Source organism: Colossoma macropomum, unplaced genomic scaffold, assembly GCF_904425465.1.
Source record: "Colossoma macropomum unplaced genomic scaffold, Colossoma_macropomum, whole genome shotgun sequence".
Lineage (NCBI taxonomy): Eukaryota > Metazoa > Chordata > Actinopteri > Characiformes > Serrasalmidae > Colossoma > Colossoma macropomum.
The window spans coordinates 12,679,168-12,693,506 of record NW_023494800.1 but is presented as its reverse complement, the minus strand read 5'-3'; the positions used below and the strand labels follow the sequence as shown (position 1 = coordinate 12,693,506).

Genomic DNA, 14,339 nt, shown 5'->3' with positions numbered 1-14,339 from the left:
GACTTACCTTTTTGAGCTGACAGTACCGGCGTACCAGCATGCAGAAGAACACATGGTAAAACATGCCTTATTATTTGAAAATACCACAGAGAAGTAGGTTTTGATGTTTTAGGAGAAACTAACGTTATCTCTTCAGATAGCTAGTGAGCTAACAGAGCTAAGCAGGACAGCACTGGATAGTGATGAGGACTCGTCATCGCTATCCAGTGGACAATATGGTGCAATTAGTTTTTCAGAGAAATATATTTTCATTATTTCTGGACCTAGCTGACATCAGCTAGAGTAATGTATTTAGTGCCATACCCAGTCATGCTCTCTTTGCTTTCTCAGTCATGTCCTTATCAATGTGTCCTTGGCAACAGGCTCACGTTAAGGCACTCATGTTTCGTAGAAGCAGAGTGTAATATACTATACCTGTTAAGTAATTTTTTCAAAGCATTAGGTTTGCATGATTTTTAAAATCTGATTGAAGTTTACAGTGTTGAATGGTTAACCAAATATTTGAGGATGACCAATTCCATACACTGTGACTTTATTTGTCAGTATCCACTGTCCTCATTAACGTTGGCTTGTTCACTTTTGCGATGGAGAGAACCCATAATAACCTTCCTAGGCTAAGAGTGTGTGGCAGTGTTTGGCCAGAGCCCAGTATGTTCCTCTATCAGTGTCTCGCAGAGGCGCTGAAGCACAGCTCCAGGCCCGGATATTACATTCACCTCCAACCCAACAGGGACCCCGGCTAATCACCTCCTCATTATTCTAGCAGATAGAGAGAGACCGAGGGAAAAAAAAAGAGAGAGTTTGTGTGTTGGGTGTGTATTTGTTTTCAATGAAAATTGTGTGAGCGCGCGAGACAGACAGAGACTAAACGCTTGGGTAGAGATTAGCTTAGTCTGGTGAGGACTATGAATCCGACAACATTAATCTCATTTCCCATTTGCCATGTTGTCATGCCCCAGTACGTTTAACAAGGACGATAATGAAAAGAGTGGCATCGGACTCATTAATTAAATTAGCTCTCTTATCCGCACATCTTGCCAAGTCCACTCATCACGGCTCTGATTAGCTTCAACTTCCTGGATTTTGCTCAGGCGGACGCAACACATCGAGCGCTTTTATTTCAAATTGCCTGGCCTCTCGCTGAGCTTACTTTTGACACTCTCTAATTCAGTTGTGCCCCAGGCTACGGGAGGTCCTTCGCTTCCTGGGAGAGCAGAGGAAATTTCTTCCTGTCGGCCGGCGAGAGTCATTGGAGAGCAGGACGTTTACTTTTGATGGGCTTCACCTGCTCGACTGTGGAGAATTAAAGAGTGCAAGGACGTCAGCCCGCCGAACGCAATTTCGCCTTTCTGAGACTTTTGGATAATTCAAGGAAAATCCATTTAGCTGTTTAAAAGGAACTTGGGAAATCTAATTTCTTCACTTTCTCATGTATGTCTTTCGAAATATGCTGAGACTTGGCTCACACCCACCTCTTGGACCTAGGCTTGCTAAGTCTAAGGCTAATGCTTTTACTGTGGATTTCTCCCCTTTAAACTAAGCTATCAGGAGAGCAGTAGATATATTTTAACTCACCTGCTATCTGTGTGTGATGCTTCATGTTCAGGCCTTTCATTTACTTTCCCTAAAGGTCAGCTCTGTCCAGGAGCAGATCCTACACTTCCTTTCTATCAGATAACTGGCAGGGGGGGTTAAAGAGAGACTCCCCACTGTTCTTTACCTGCACTGTTCTACCGTCTCTCCAGGGCTTGTCGCTGGAAGAAGTGTAGATCAGGATATTTTATTCTTTTTATCCCCTGCCTCTTCACGCCACTTGTGATTTTATCATTTTAAATAGTGAAAGGGATGCGGGAAAAGCAAAGCTTTTTTTTTTTTTTGGTGCTTGCCGAGCATGTTGAATGATCTCTGCAAATATTGATATTTTGCGTTTCTTCTGAAGACCAAAGCCCACCTGCTTTCATGTCAGTATGAACAGGGAGCTTAACCATGTTGGTGTAAGAAAGAACAACACAGACAGGCTGCTCTTTGAGGCTCATTGATTTTAAATGCGCAGCTTGACATTTGATGTCTCTGGTACTGTTCTCATGCTTGCCATCACACCTGCGTGTGTGTTGCCACTAGTGGGGATCTGGGGACTGCAGTACCTGGGGTTTGTGGATCAGCTTCTCCTGGGAATAATCTTTGGGGTATTATCTCGAAGCTTTATAACAGCAGAAGCGTCTGTAACCTATTCTCGTGCGTGTTGATGTTGGTCCAGCTGTGGTGATGCAGGCTGGATGAGTGTGTGCGGAGCAGCCAGACTATCTCACCCAATCTCAGACAGCAGTCTAGAGGGAGGCGTTTTCCCTCCCATCCATTCAGGCAGCCTTTAAATCAACCGTCTGCCCAGCGCATACCGTCAGCCTTTAGGTCTTCATTCAGGCTTCCGTTTCTATCCCCTTCACCCACAGCGGGCCGCTCTAATCAAAGCACTTATAGGTAAGTCTGTTCACTCACCGGCAATCTTGGCAGCGGCCTTGGGTAATTATTTCCAGTCATAGAAGACCAGACTCATATCTACTTGAATGGAAAAAAAAATGACATGCTACTACACATGTACAGTACTCCACAACCTACGACAAGTGATGCTTTTTGCCACTCAAGTGGCACTGTTTATTAAAGAGTGGGGCTTCAAATTATATAACTGCCGTAGCATTACAGGCTATCCCGTTCATAACCTGACCCAGAAGATGTCCTAATCCCTGTGGTCTTCATCCAAGTGGTGTCAAAAACGTGCAATTGTGGAAAGCAAGAGAGCTCAGTGGTGCTAGATTTGAAGTGCTGTGATACAGCATTTGCTGTATCTGGTGATATTATGTTATCAGTCATACTTCATTTTGTTAAATGAGCTAATTAGCTTATCTACAGTGGCTCAATTCAGATTATATGCACAATGCAGCTAAGTTAAATTTAAAAAAGTTAAATTTAGAAAGAAGTGCATTTTAACTCACATCTGAATATGTTCTTCTCTGCAGTGTTGGTCAGACAGCTGTAAACAAACCTGTGGTCCTTGCTTATATCTTAAGGCATTTTAGGAAAGAGACTGCTGTTGAATCTGCGCCAATGCAGTTCTCACCAAAGGCCACAGAAAGGGCGTATAGAAAAGTGGGACACCCTACAGCAGGCGTCTCAAAGTCAAATTACCCAAGGGCCACTAGCCACGGGGTCTTTTTCAGCTGGTTGAAAAAATGCAGTGGGAAAAATGTCCTTTTTTAAGCATGAATTTATCTGTGTAACATTAAAGAGACACTCATCTAAACACATCTTGGTTAATGAAACCATTGGTACCAGGGTTGGCTTTTTTGTCCACCTGCCACTGTTGTGGATTCCAAAATTTACCAACCACTCTATTTTTTTTTATTTTTTTTTACCAGCCACTTTCTTGCTTTAAGCAGCAGTGTGCGACTGCATGTGAAAATAGTACAAGTAAATAGACAAAAAAAATGGCGATTTATTTCCATTGTCATTTGTAATCTTGAAATGGCCTTCCTTTTTTGTGATTGTGTGGGCATTAATAAATAGTATGCTCATGTTTTCCAACTGGACTGTCTTCAGGCTGGCAAATGACTTCATGGCAGCCGTGTCCTCCACGGCTGATTTTCCCTCTGCTATCTTTCTTACCTGGATGTGGCATTCAGATGATTTGTGGTCTTTTATGGTTTCTAATTGTAGGTTTTAGTCCCATATCTCCTCGTTAGAGAAGTGAAACAAGCAGACTTGCAAAAAAATCTATATTGTGAAATGTCACAGATCACTCTGTTACAATTGCATTATTTGTTTGTTTATGGTGGTTTTATTTACCCACCACCGTGGCTGATAGGTTGAGCAAATTCACTGGCCACTACACAAAATCACCCGAATTTGCCGGGTGGCGGATGGTAATTTCCAACCCTGATTGGTATCCGTGTTGAATACATCAAGCTTTGCTAATCAAGTGCAAATGATGATTGCTCTTTGATGATTTTGATCTATTTCATTTGCTGCATTGTCAAGTCATCTAATGCTATGGATGATGGTAAATTATTTTTTTACTAGTCATGTCATTATATAGGACTTTTATTGTGACAGCAGTTGTGAAAGAGATGAAGTTATGCACTATAAGCAAATACATCTATGTGGATATATTTCATGATTCAATTTATATTGTATTTACTGCTATGTCATGGATTGATCCACAAAAGCAGATTTAGCTACTGGCCAAAACTATGCCAGCTTCAGGCGGTTTTGTGTGTAATTTTTTTAAAAAACAATGACAATGTTTTTACTTCTTACTACAACTGAGTGTTGAGGAAAGGATATGTTGTGACTTTTTTGTGTTTTTAAGTACAAATGGCAAAAAGTATGGTCTGTTACATTAGCTTTGGCACATCATGTCTAACATATTTGAATTTGAAATTGAAATATGAATATGAAATATGGAGTTGTTTTCGAGTGTAACTCAAAATACGTTAGTTATAAGCACTATGGTAAGGACACCTAGAAAATCCTGAATATGAAAAGATGTTACTTACTTTATAGATATTGATACTGATACACAGATATACTTTCTTTTGAAACAAGCTTTAATTTAGGTGACTTGGTGTGTATGTTGTGTGTATGTTGACATAGAAAGGTGGGAAAGACATATTTCTAGAAAAAAGTGACATTAATGGCTGATCTACAGCAGTACTTATGTAATAATCGATTAATGTAAGATTTAGACAATGCAGTTTCAATTGAAAAGATGTAATTTTGTAATTCATTAACTTCATTTTATGCATTTGAAGATTAAAATCTAAATGAAATGACATAAAATTGTCATTTTGATTAACCCAGTACATATAGCAACAATTTTAAATGTGTTAAGACACTATTAAACTGTTTAATATACATCATTCTAAAACGTTTGTGGCGTCCATGCTCTGCTATGGCAAAGAGACCACTTTGACGTAGCCACTAAAAAGCTTAGGTAAGTTATATTTATGTCTTATTTATGTTGGATAATAACACTGCTCCTTCAGTGAATTCAGAGAAAATCTTTCAAATTCACTGGTTTATTTAGTCGATTTTTCCATTTTTATTTCATTTATTTTATTTTATGCTTTCTGCTCATGTTGATACCAGAGTACAGTGAGTTTAGTGCAGAGTGATCACAGTAAATCAACTTTGATATCTCCATTAATGTTCCGTTATTTTCTAAGCACTTAGTAGTTAATTAGTGAGCATAGACTTTCACTCTGGTACTCTGACTCCGTTCCGCCATTGTGTTAGAGTTGTTGCTTAGTGACCTTGATTTCTGCGACTACGACATTAACGCATGTTTATTTCTGGTCGCTGTAGCCATCGCTACAGCCGGTGATGCTTAAGGCCCTGATGTCTGTGTCTAGGTCCTGTCATCCACTCATTATCAAGTGAACCACACATTTCAATTAAAAAATAATGTGCTTTTCTAAAGGAATATTGCAAAGTTCTCTGTTCTAATATTAGCCCAAGTAATGTGTTGATTATTGTTGATGAGGAAATTTTAATGCTGCAGATTCTTTTGAAGCGTTTAATTTGATGAATTATACCATTTTATTCCCTCAATTTCTCACTTGCAGCTTGTTTATCCCACCTCATTTCTGTGCTCTGTGCGAACTTTGAGACACACTGTGTGCTAATTCAGCCATTTACCGCAATTAAATGCTGTTTTGGGTAGAGCTGTGTTAATCGCGGCCTCAGGCCTGCTCCGATGGCCTGGTTAAAAACCTCCATGTTTGGAGTATATTTGTATATTTGTCTATGAGAGGGTGTCTGCTGTGGTGGAGGTGTGTTTGTGCTCAAACGTGTGGTTGTGTGTTCTCATGAGGGATTCCTATCACGTGCGGGGGGATGAGAGTGGTCTCTGTGGGTGGACAGAGAGCTGCAGGGGTTGGAGCAGAGCCAGTGTTCGATGCCGTCTCTCTCTCTTTCTGCTCATCTTCCCTCTGTGAGACTCACTCAGCAGAGAGCAGCTGTAGAAGAGCGTCTTGTCTCTGCCTTGCAGCAGAAACAACAGGAGTGGACACTTCCAAACACATACTGCTCACCATCATTGGCTTTTTCCCTGCTGCACAGTGTCCTTGTGTACATTCTGACACCAAACAGAACTGCAGAGATACAAAGATACATGGATAGACAGAGAGATCCAGTGAGGAGGCAAAAAGTATTCAGACAGTATTGTTTTTGTTATTTAAGATACTTCCAGTGCATATATCCACTTCAGATTTACACACAGTGTTTTTGTTTCAACCTTGTAACTGCAGATAGAAACACAAAAGTATGGATTCATAAGCATAAACTGTTTAAAGAAAAATAAAGTACGAAAAAACAAAATTGATAGGGAAAGAAGTGTTAAGACAGATGTGTTGCCATTGATTTCGGCAATCATGGTGAAGGTGAAGGAGCTTCCTGAAGTTCTCAGGGACAACATTACCAAACAACTCTCCAATGGAAAAATGTACAGAGCCCTAGCAAAGACTGTAACATTCCATGTTAATACAAATGGTCCAATAATATTCAAGTGGAAAGTGGAAAGAGCCGCAACTACTTGGCTTTGGTCAAATGAGTCACGTGAGATTGTGTGATTTCACAACACGCTCTTAGACGAAAGACAAGGAAGATACGAGACAAGCCAGCAGTGACCCGGAAAGAGTTGCAGGACAGCCTGAAAGCAGCAGAGAACAATAAGCAATGAACTGCACCACAATCGTACCCATTCCTGCACCCCACACAAAACTCCTTTGCTAAGGAAAACGCATAGAGACACATGTGTAAAATTAGCACTCAAGCACTTTGACAACAATTGGTCATACTTCGGTTTGTCATGTTTGGAGAAAAAAGGGTTGCATATATGATCTCAAGAACACCATTACATGTCTATGAAAGAAACATGAATGGAGTCATGTAATGGGACGCATTAGAAAATAATTTAATCTTATCTGCCAAGAAACTGAGAAGATTTCAACAAGACAGCACACCCAAACAGACTACCAAAATAACTCTAGACTCTGTTTTCTAAAAACAGAAGGTGAAGGTGCTTGAATCCCATTGAAAGTTTATGGAGGATTTTGAAATTCCACCAGAGGAACCCTCATAACTTTGGGGAATTGAAGACAGTTTGCCAAGAGGGGTATGCCAAATTTGAACCACACTGCTTCAAAAAGCTAACTGAGTCTTGCCGTAGACATAATCACCAACAGCAGCTTTGCAAGAAAATTGTAATATTATTAATTTGTGGTGTCTGAGTACTTATTTTGCTATCAGTCTTATTTTTGTAAATAGCCTATCCTTGTTAATGCTTATAAAATACTTTTGTTGATATTTGTAAGTACAGAAGTCAAAAGAAGTAGATACATGCTCTGGACTGCAACAAAATGTATATATATATGTGCGTGCGTGTGTGTATGTGTTGTGTGTATGACAGTGATTCCCCATTGTCAGCTCATTGTCATCTTTTTTCCCTCCTTGAATTAAATCAACAATTTCAGATGTGACAGTTTATTGATTCACTCATCTTATGGAATTCACCTGAAAGGTGACATCAGGCTCTGAAGCAATATGGACATCATTCACCAAAGGGAGAAGACATGTGGACTGTTGTGGAGTGGAATTTGTAGGAGAATCACAGTTGTGTGTACATCCAGAACTGACTCATTATTTCACACGGCTGGTGGAGGCCTGTGATGGCCTGTCAGGATTCTGACACATTCTCTCTATCTGTTATTAAAATCCATATCTCTCTCCCTTTCTCTCTCTCTTCCTCTCTCTCTCTCTCTCTCTCTCTCTCTCTCTCTCTCTCTCTCAGGTCCTCCCGACAGTCGTCACATTTGTAAATACTAATTTAATTGATACTCAGGTTGTTTCAGAATTAATGAGCTGGCATCCTTGTGCTGATGCATGGGGAAAGAGGGGCTCTCCTTAAATTGCTTTCTGGCCTTTGTTGCGTCTCCCTCCAGAAATCATATTAGCCAGACCAATCTCATTAAAATCTGCCATTTCCTAATTAACCCTTGATGCTTGTTTTTTCCCCTGGTCGTGTGTGTTTCGCTTGAATTTGTGCACTATTGACAGACAGAAAAAAAAATTGGTCTTGCTGTTTGGTCTTTGATTGTTTGTTTTCATTCCAGTAATGCACATATGGCATATTCTTACTGTAGATCCGATTTGTAATGCAGCTTGTGCACTATACACGCTTGTCTGTTCCGTTGTGCCTTGCTTAACTGTCGGCCTGCTGGAAAATGAAGCAATTATAGTGAGAAAGGCCGCGTTTAACACGGGGCGAAAATGAGTCCAGATGTATTCATCTCTGGCTGTCAGAAAGCCCAGAGTCCAGCTATTACTCCAGATAGTGCGGCTGGCTGATATGATCAAAGACGGGACAGAGACGTAAGACGGAGAACTACTTTGAACTGTGAGCGGTTTGTCGCACCATTATCATCTGGATTGCTGGGACTCGTTAGCAGCATTAGCTGCCTTCACTGTTGCAGACGGTTGCTGGGAGGTTCTGTAACATTTTCTTCGTGCTCTGCTCGACACACAGCACTTTTCAGGGCCTAATTTTTTCATTTTGTTAATTCTGTGACTATGGTTTTGCTTCTATTCATGCTTAATTTTAAGACTGTTTGAGTCCATTCTTAGGTGGACATTAGGCAGGCCAATTTGTCACGAAGCCCTGCAGAAGTCTGAAAAGCTCTCCATGTACGTCGGGGTAATTTTATGTGACAAGGTGAAGAATAAAAGAGTAATGGGTGCATGATGAAGAGCGGTGAGGGTGTGTGGCTTCTCGTCCTTCTCCACTCTCCTGCCCCGCTCGCTTCTTATAGCCCGCTGCAGCAGTATGAGCAGCGGGAGCTGCAACTAACAGCACATTATGTTCACAGTGAATGAAAGGGCAGCGACTGAGAAGATTAGCAAAATAACTGCTCTGAGTGCTCCAGGGGCATGGAGCCTTCATGCCTGGCAGCTTAGCAGCAGTAAATACTGTATGTGGAAAACAACCGCAGACCCCTATAGCAAGAGAACATTGATTATATGCGGCAGGAGGCATACATTCGGACGAATCTCAGAAGGTTATACGTGGAAGAAGAACAACTTGCTTTAGAATGTCCCCTCCAAGGCAAACGTATCATAAAAAAAATGTAGCATGCGGGGCCCAGTAAAGCCTTCACAGTTCTGTTTATTCTGACTTCCTGCCTAGAATAAAAGTGATCTTCACGGCTAAACTGCTCCTCAGTGCACGATGGGGTTTTCGGACAGTCGTATATTGAGTGTTTTAGTACAAAATAAGGACACTCCAATCTTTTACGCTCACAGGATAGTAATTGTTAACATATGTTTTAAGCAAGACATCCTAATTCATAAAGAATCATCAGGTGAATGGGAATTTTTTTTAAACAAAAAAAATCACATTGCATCTTTGTCAGTTTAATACTGATATTATATACCGATAGTATTTTTTTTCTTTTTTTGCATTTGATGCATTACAAAAAAACATTTTCCTGTAAAGTTGTTATTTTGGAGATACAAGGTTTTCTTCCGACAAGATATATATATATATATATATATATATATATACACACATTTGATTTGATTCTTAGCAATGCCATAGAGAGCAAGAGATAAAGGCCTCGGTCTATGGGTGGGTGGAATGGCCCTCCCTCCCCTCTATTTCTCAGCACAGTGCCAGGCAGCGAGGGTGTCTGTTAACCGACATAACACAATAGGAAGTTAGTGTTCTCCTCTAAGCGTGATGAGCTGTCGAATCACATTGTGTTAACAGCAGATTGTCAGTGGAAGTACAGGCTAGCTTGCACCCTTCCAGCTTGGTAGCATCATGCACTGTTGCATGAAGGTTCTGTGCAGGTACATTTTTCATTCTAATGGTACAAACAGTGTAAATGTTCCCTCAAAGGTTCAACGGTGGATTTAAGGTCCAACTGTGTATCTTGTATAATTATTTCCCAGGTGAAAAAGTACATATTTGTACCTTTTCATAACCTAATGTTTTAAAACAAAACAGTAATATAAAAAGCCTGGAGACGAGACGGGGTGTGTGGAGTCAAGCTTAGAAAATATAATGTCAATGGATTAGGGTACAATTATGTTACCTGACTGAAGGTCCTAAGATGTACCCTTGAGGGTACTACCGTAGTGACAGTTTCATACCTTTTTTTTCTGACAGCGTGTGATAGAAAGAGATCAAACAATTGGCTGCAGTTGGACATGAGTAAACTATAAAATACGTAAACCATTAATCATCAGAATTGTTCTGTAATGTCCTTCAGAGTATGGCAAGGATTTAATATGTACAATAACTGAATGAATGTGTTCTAAAAACTGAGATTGATCATTCACTCAGCTTCAAAACTGCATTAGCCAACGAGATCTTGGAAAGCGCACTATTTGTGTGAATGTTGTCATTGTTACAAAGGAAATGAACATATATGGATATACTAGTCATATTCTATGGAAAACAGGCATGTATGACACAGTAATGTATGACACAGTGTAGTTGTGCCAAGTGTGGTGGAGCTGAGTCTATTTTAAAGATGCTACCTGTCAAACAATGCCTTTTGATAAAACATGCTGAAATAAACACATTTGTGCTGAGTTTTGACATTTTTGTGATTACAGTGTAATAATAAAACAGTGACAGTAAAAGAAGACATGTTATAGAAACAGCTTGTCCAGAAAGCTGTAAAATGCTTGATAGGGCCAAAATGAATTCAGTCATTTGTCATTTCTACCTGCTTTGGTCTTGCTCTGTTTCTGGATGAGTACTGTGGTTATTATTATCATTTATAATTTTAGGCAGTAATTAGATATGGCATGATACTACTTTTTCCTTTCTGATACCAATGGCAATATTAAAATCTTGACCATTACCAATACTGATCAGATATTTTTTGCTTGAACAACTACTAAACTTTAAAATTAGATATCTTTTATTGATGCTCTTTACTTAAGATGAGCATAAAAACAATCATGCTCAAACTGCTCAAACTCTCTATGACTTCCACAACAAGACTATTTCAGGCTCAGATTCATTTTCTTTTACCCTTCAACATCCGATCCAGTATTTTCTGCTAATGTTAGCTCTAGCAGTGTTATTAGTGTGGAGAATTGTTTGTCAGCCTCTAGAACTGTTTGAATTTTGTATTTTACCTGATCATCATAAGCTGTAAGATATCTACCAGGCTGACAGGATGCAGCTGCACAACTGGCACACAGCCAATCTGTACACAGGTATTTCATCTGCATCTATTACTGCTGAATCAATTACACACGTCAGTGTCTACAACGTGGTGATCCTGTTACACAGTGCACTTTCACTAAACCTCTGCTGTCTCTTTGTCTCTCACCCAGGGTGAAGCTGAAAGACGGCGTGGCCTTTTTAGGAGCGAGAGTCAGCAATCCTGCCCAGTGGACGGTCAGTCAGGACGTGAGAAGTGAAGGCCACAGAGTGGTCACACTGCACTGCCGGAGAAAGGATGGCAGCTTTGCGCAGAGGTCTGTGTGCTTCTCTGGTATTCTCCATTGACCATTCTTAATGTTAAACTGCTCACTACATTTCAACTTTGAAAGCCCCATTGAGTAGTGTGAGTGGAGCTATCAGGCAAAGAGAGCTATCAGAGAGCAACCGCTTTATAGCCGAACTTTCTGACACTAAAGTTCAAAGTTTAGGATTTTAGCCTCAGGCAAAAATAGAAAGCATTGCTATTCTGGCTGAGGGTCTGACCCTTGGAGCTTTGAAAGTTATGAATTCAAAGTTTGTTCACAGAGATCTGAAGGCACCGATCGTGTACTTGTCCTTTTGAAAATGGTCTATAGTAAAAATACAGGAGTTTCTACAAATCCTAGAACCTAATTAAGGTGATTGATTTCTAGATAATGTCCTGATAAGATTTATCTACGTCACATTTACATTAGGCCACATAAGTGAGCCCATATATATATATATAAAACATTGCAGTGAGGATTTGACTGCATTCAGCCTCAACAGCATTAGTGAGGTCGGGTACTGATGTTGGATGATTAGCTCTGGATCACAAACGACACTTCATCTTATCCTAGAGCTGGTGGATGGTGTTCCAGAGAGTGCAGTTATACTGCTTCACAGCCCAGTGCAAGGGGGCTTTGTACCCCTGTAGCTAACGCTTGGCATTGAGCATGATGTCTCGATACTTTTGGATATACAGTGTAAGTACTTTCACCAACAGTTACTATGCTATGCAGCATTGAAAATAGGATTTTTGAAGCCCGTAGCTCAGGTACCATAATGTGTACAAATTCACAGTGTCAGAGAAGCACTTTCACGGTCATTAGGCTAGTTTAGACCTTACTGAAATACAGTTAGGAGAAATGGCTGTATCCTGAGAAGTGCATTTTGGTCATTTCAGCTGCGGATGTTTGAGTACAAAACATTTGAGTCCAGCTTTTAACATGTTTAACCCCTTTTTCCAGTGATTATGGTTTCTGCTTCAGTCATAAAACGCTTCAGCTCACTGTTAATCCTGCCAGAGCATATAAAAATGGGTTCAGACAGTGTGACCTTGTGGAGCAAAAAGGCTGAGAAACATATCTAAATCATCTCCTTTTACAGGACTAGCAAAGATGACAGATAAAAACTAAGTCAGGCAGCAGAATCTTCCATTTTTAAGTATAACTATATGACAGTATATGGTTTAACAAGGGGAAAATACATTGCTCAAGCTCAAAGGACAGTGCAGCAATGATGCTTAAAACAGTGGTTACCAGTGGACTCCTGTAGAGTCAGCCACAATCTGACACACCTTCTCTTGCTATTTAACCTCTTTAGAGGTCCTTGACCTCATCAAAAAGTGCACACTGCAGTGCTAAATGGCACACCACCATCAGAAGTACATTCCTTTGTTTAATATGTACAGTATAATAGTATGCAGTTTTGGATACAGCCCGTCATTGGCTGGAGCAGATGCATTAGTGTTAGGTAAGGGAACATTAGATGCAGGACCAGGAGGAGGTTTGGTAATCAAAGCTCTAAAGGCATAAATTAATTCTATAAATGAAAAAATTATGTTTATATGTAACTGACACACCTACATAGTATTGTAAATGAAATTTAATAGCTGAAAAAATGTTGTAAAAAATGTTATTGTTGTGAACTTAGCACCACAGAAACCTTTAAGTATTACTATAGTTAAGGGTAAACGTTGTGTAAAACACACTGCTGAAAACTCTCCTGCCTCAGACTGTGGCCTCTTTGCTTAGTGACCATTCATAGAGCAGGCCAGTTCGATTCCAGTGCACTTTCCACCTCATAAACAGACTTTTAGCCTCTGCCAGCTAAGTCTAGGTCTGTTTCTCTGATTGCTAGTGTTCCAACACACACACACACCTTCCACTCTCATAAGGATTAGTAGAATGGACTCCTTCCCTTGATGGACAGCTGTGCTCTCTACTCTTATAGGTCGTCCATCTCCTCCAGGGCTTCTCCCTGGTGGCATTTACATACGTAAATTAATCTCATGAATACGCAAGAAACCCCATTCCCTCTGACTGAATGGGAGATTGAAAAAAAAACAGCTCTGATGTTAATTAAGTGGAGATCTTTGTGCTTTACTTTCCCCCTGTCAAACTGCAAATACATTACTTTCAAATTTCCTGACATGTGTCAGTTTGTAGATTAGGTTCACAGGGGAGAGGCGCACTGACGCTATGCAGGCAGCTGGAAGTCATCACACACTCATTTTCAGCTAAAGGAGGAAAAAATGATGAACATTAACAGAATTTGCTTCTTTGCCTCTAGTAGTTCGTATAAATCATATTCTAATAAAGCACAGTTATTTGATTATATTCTCTCATTGAAATTCTTATTGCACCTAATGTGTGGGTACCTCAGAAACATTCCTGTTAGTCTGACATGCTTTCCCTTATTGAAATTTTAGTCCAGGGCGAGCGGAATGATTATGTTTTTATTTTACGTGAGTTATTGAAGTTTTAGAATTTCGCCTTAAGGGTTGACTGGTTTATAACAGCATCAGAAGTATTAACAGCAAGTACTACAATGTGCAGCACTGTAAATATTTAAGTATATGGCATGTTTTCCTGGAGCTAAGTGAAGTTATCACAGCATGACCTATGAATACCCCAAAGACCCAGTACCAACACAAAGTTCTTGCAGAGAGCTTCCGTTAGACCCTTTGGGTCTTAAACCTTTGTATAATAATTTGTGAAATGCCATAGGGTCTGTGGAAATTATGGGTGTTAAATGGGATTAACTATAGGGAAAGGGTGAGATGGAATTTGCTCTGTGGTGTAAG

At 40.1% G+C, this 14,339-nt stretch overlaps 1 protein-coding gene across 1 annotated transcript in view; it reads left to right on the top strand.

The window, feature by feature from the left end:
- si:dkey-112m2.1 (transmembrane protein 132C) overlaps positions 1-14,339 on the top strand; it is a 125,328-nt gene that overhangs the window by 34,491 nt on the left and 76,498 nt on the right. The window contains exon 2 of the mRNA XM_036589092.1: positions 11,404-11,547. Within this exon, the coding sequence (XP_036444985.1) occupies positions 11,404-11,547 (144 nt within the window). The remainder of the gene's footprint in view (positions 1-11,403; positions 11,548-14,339) is intronic.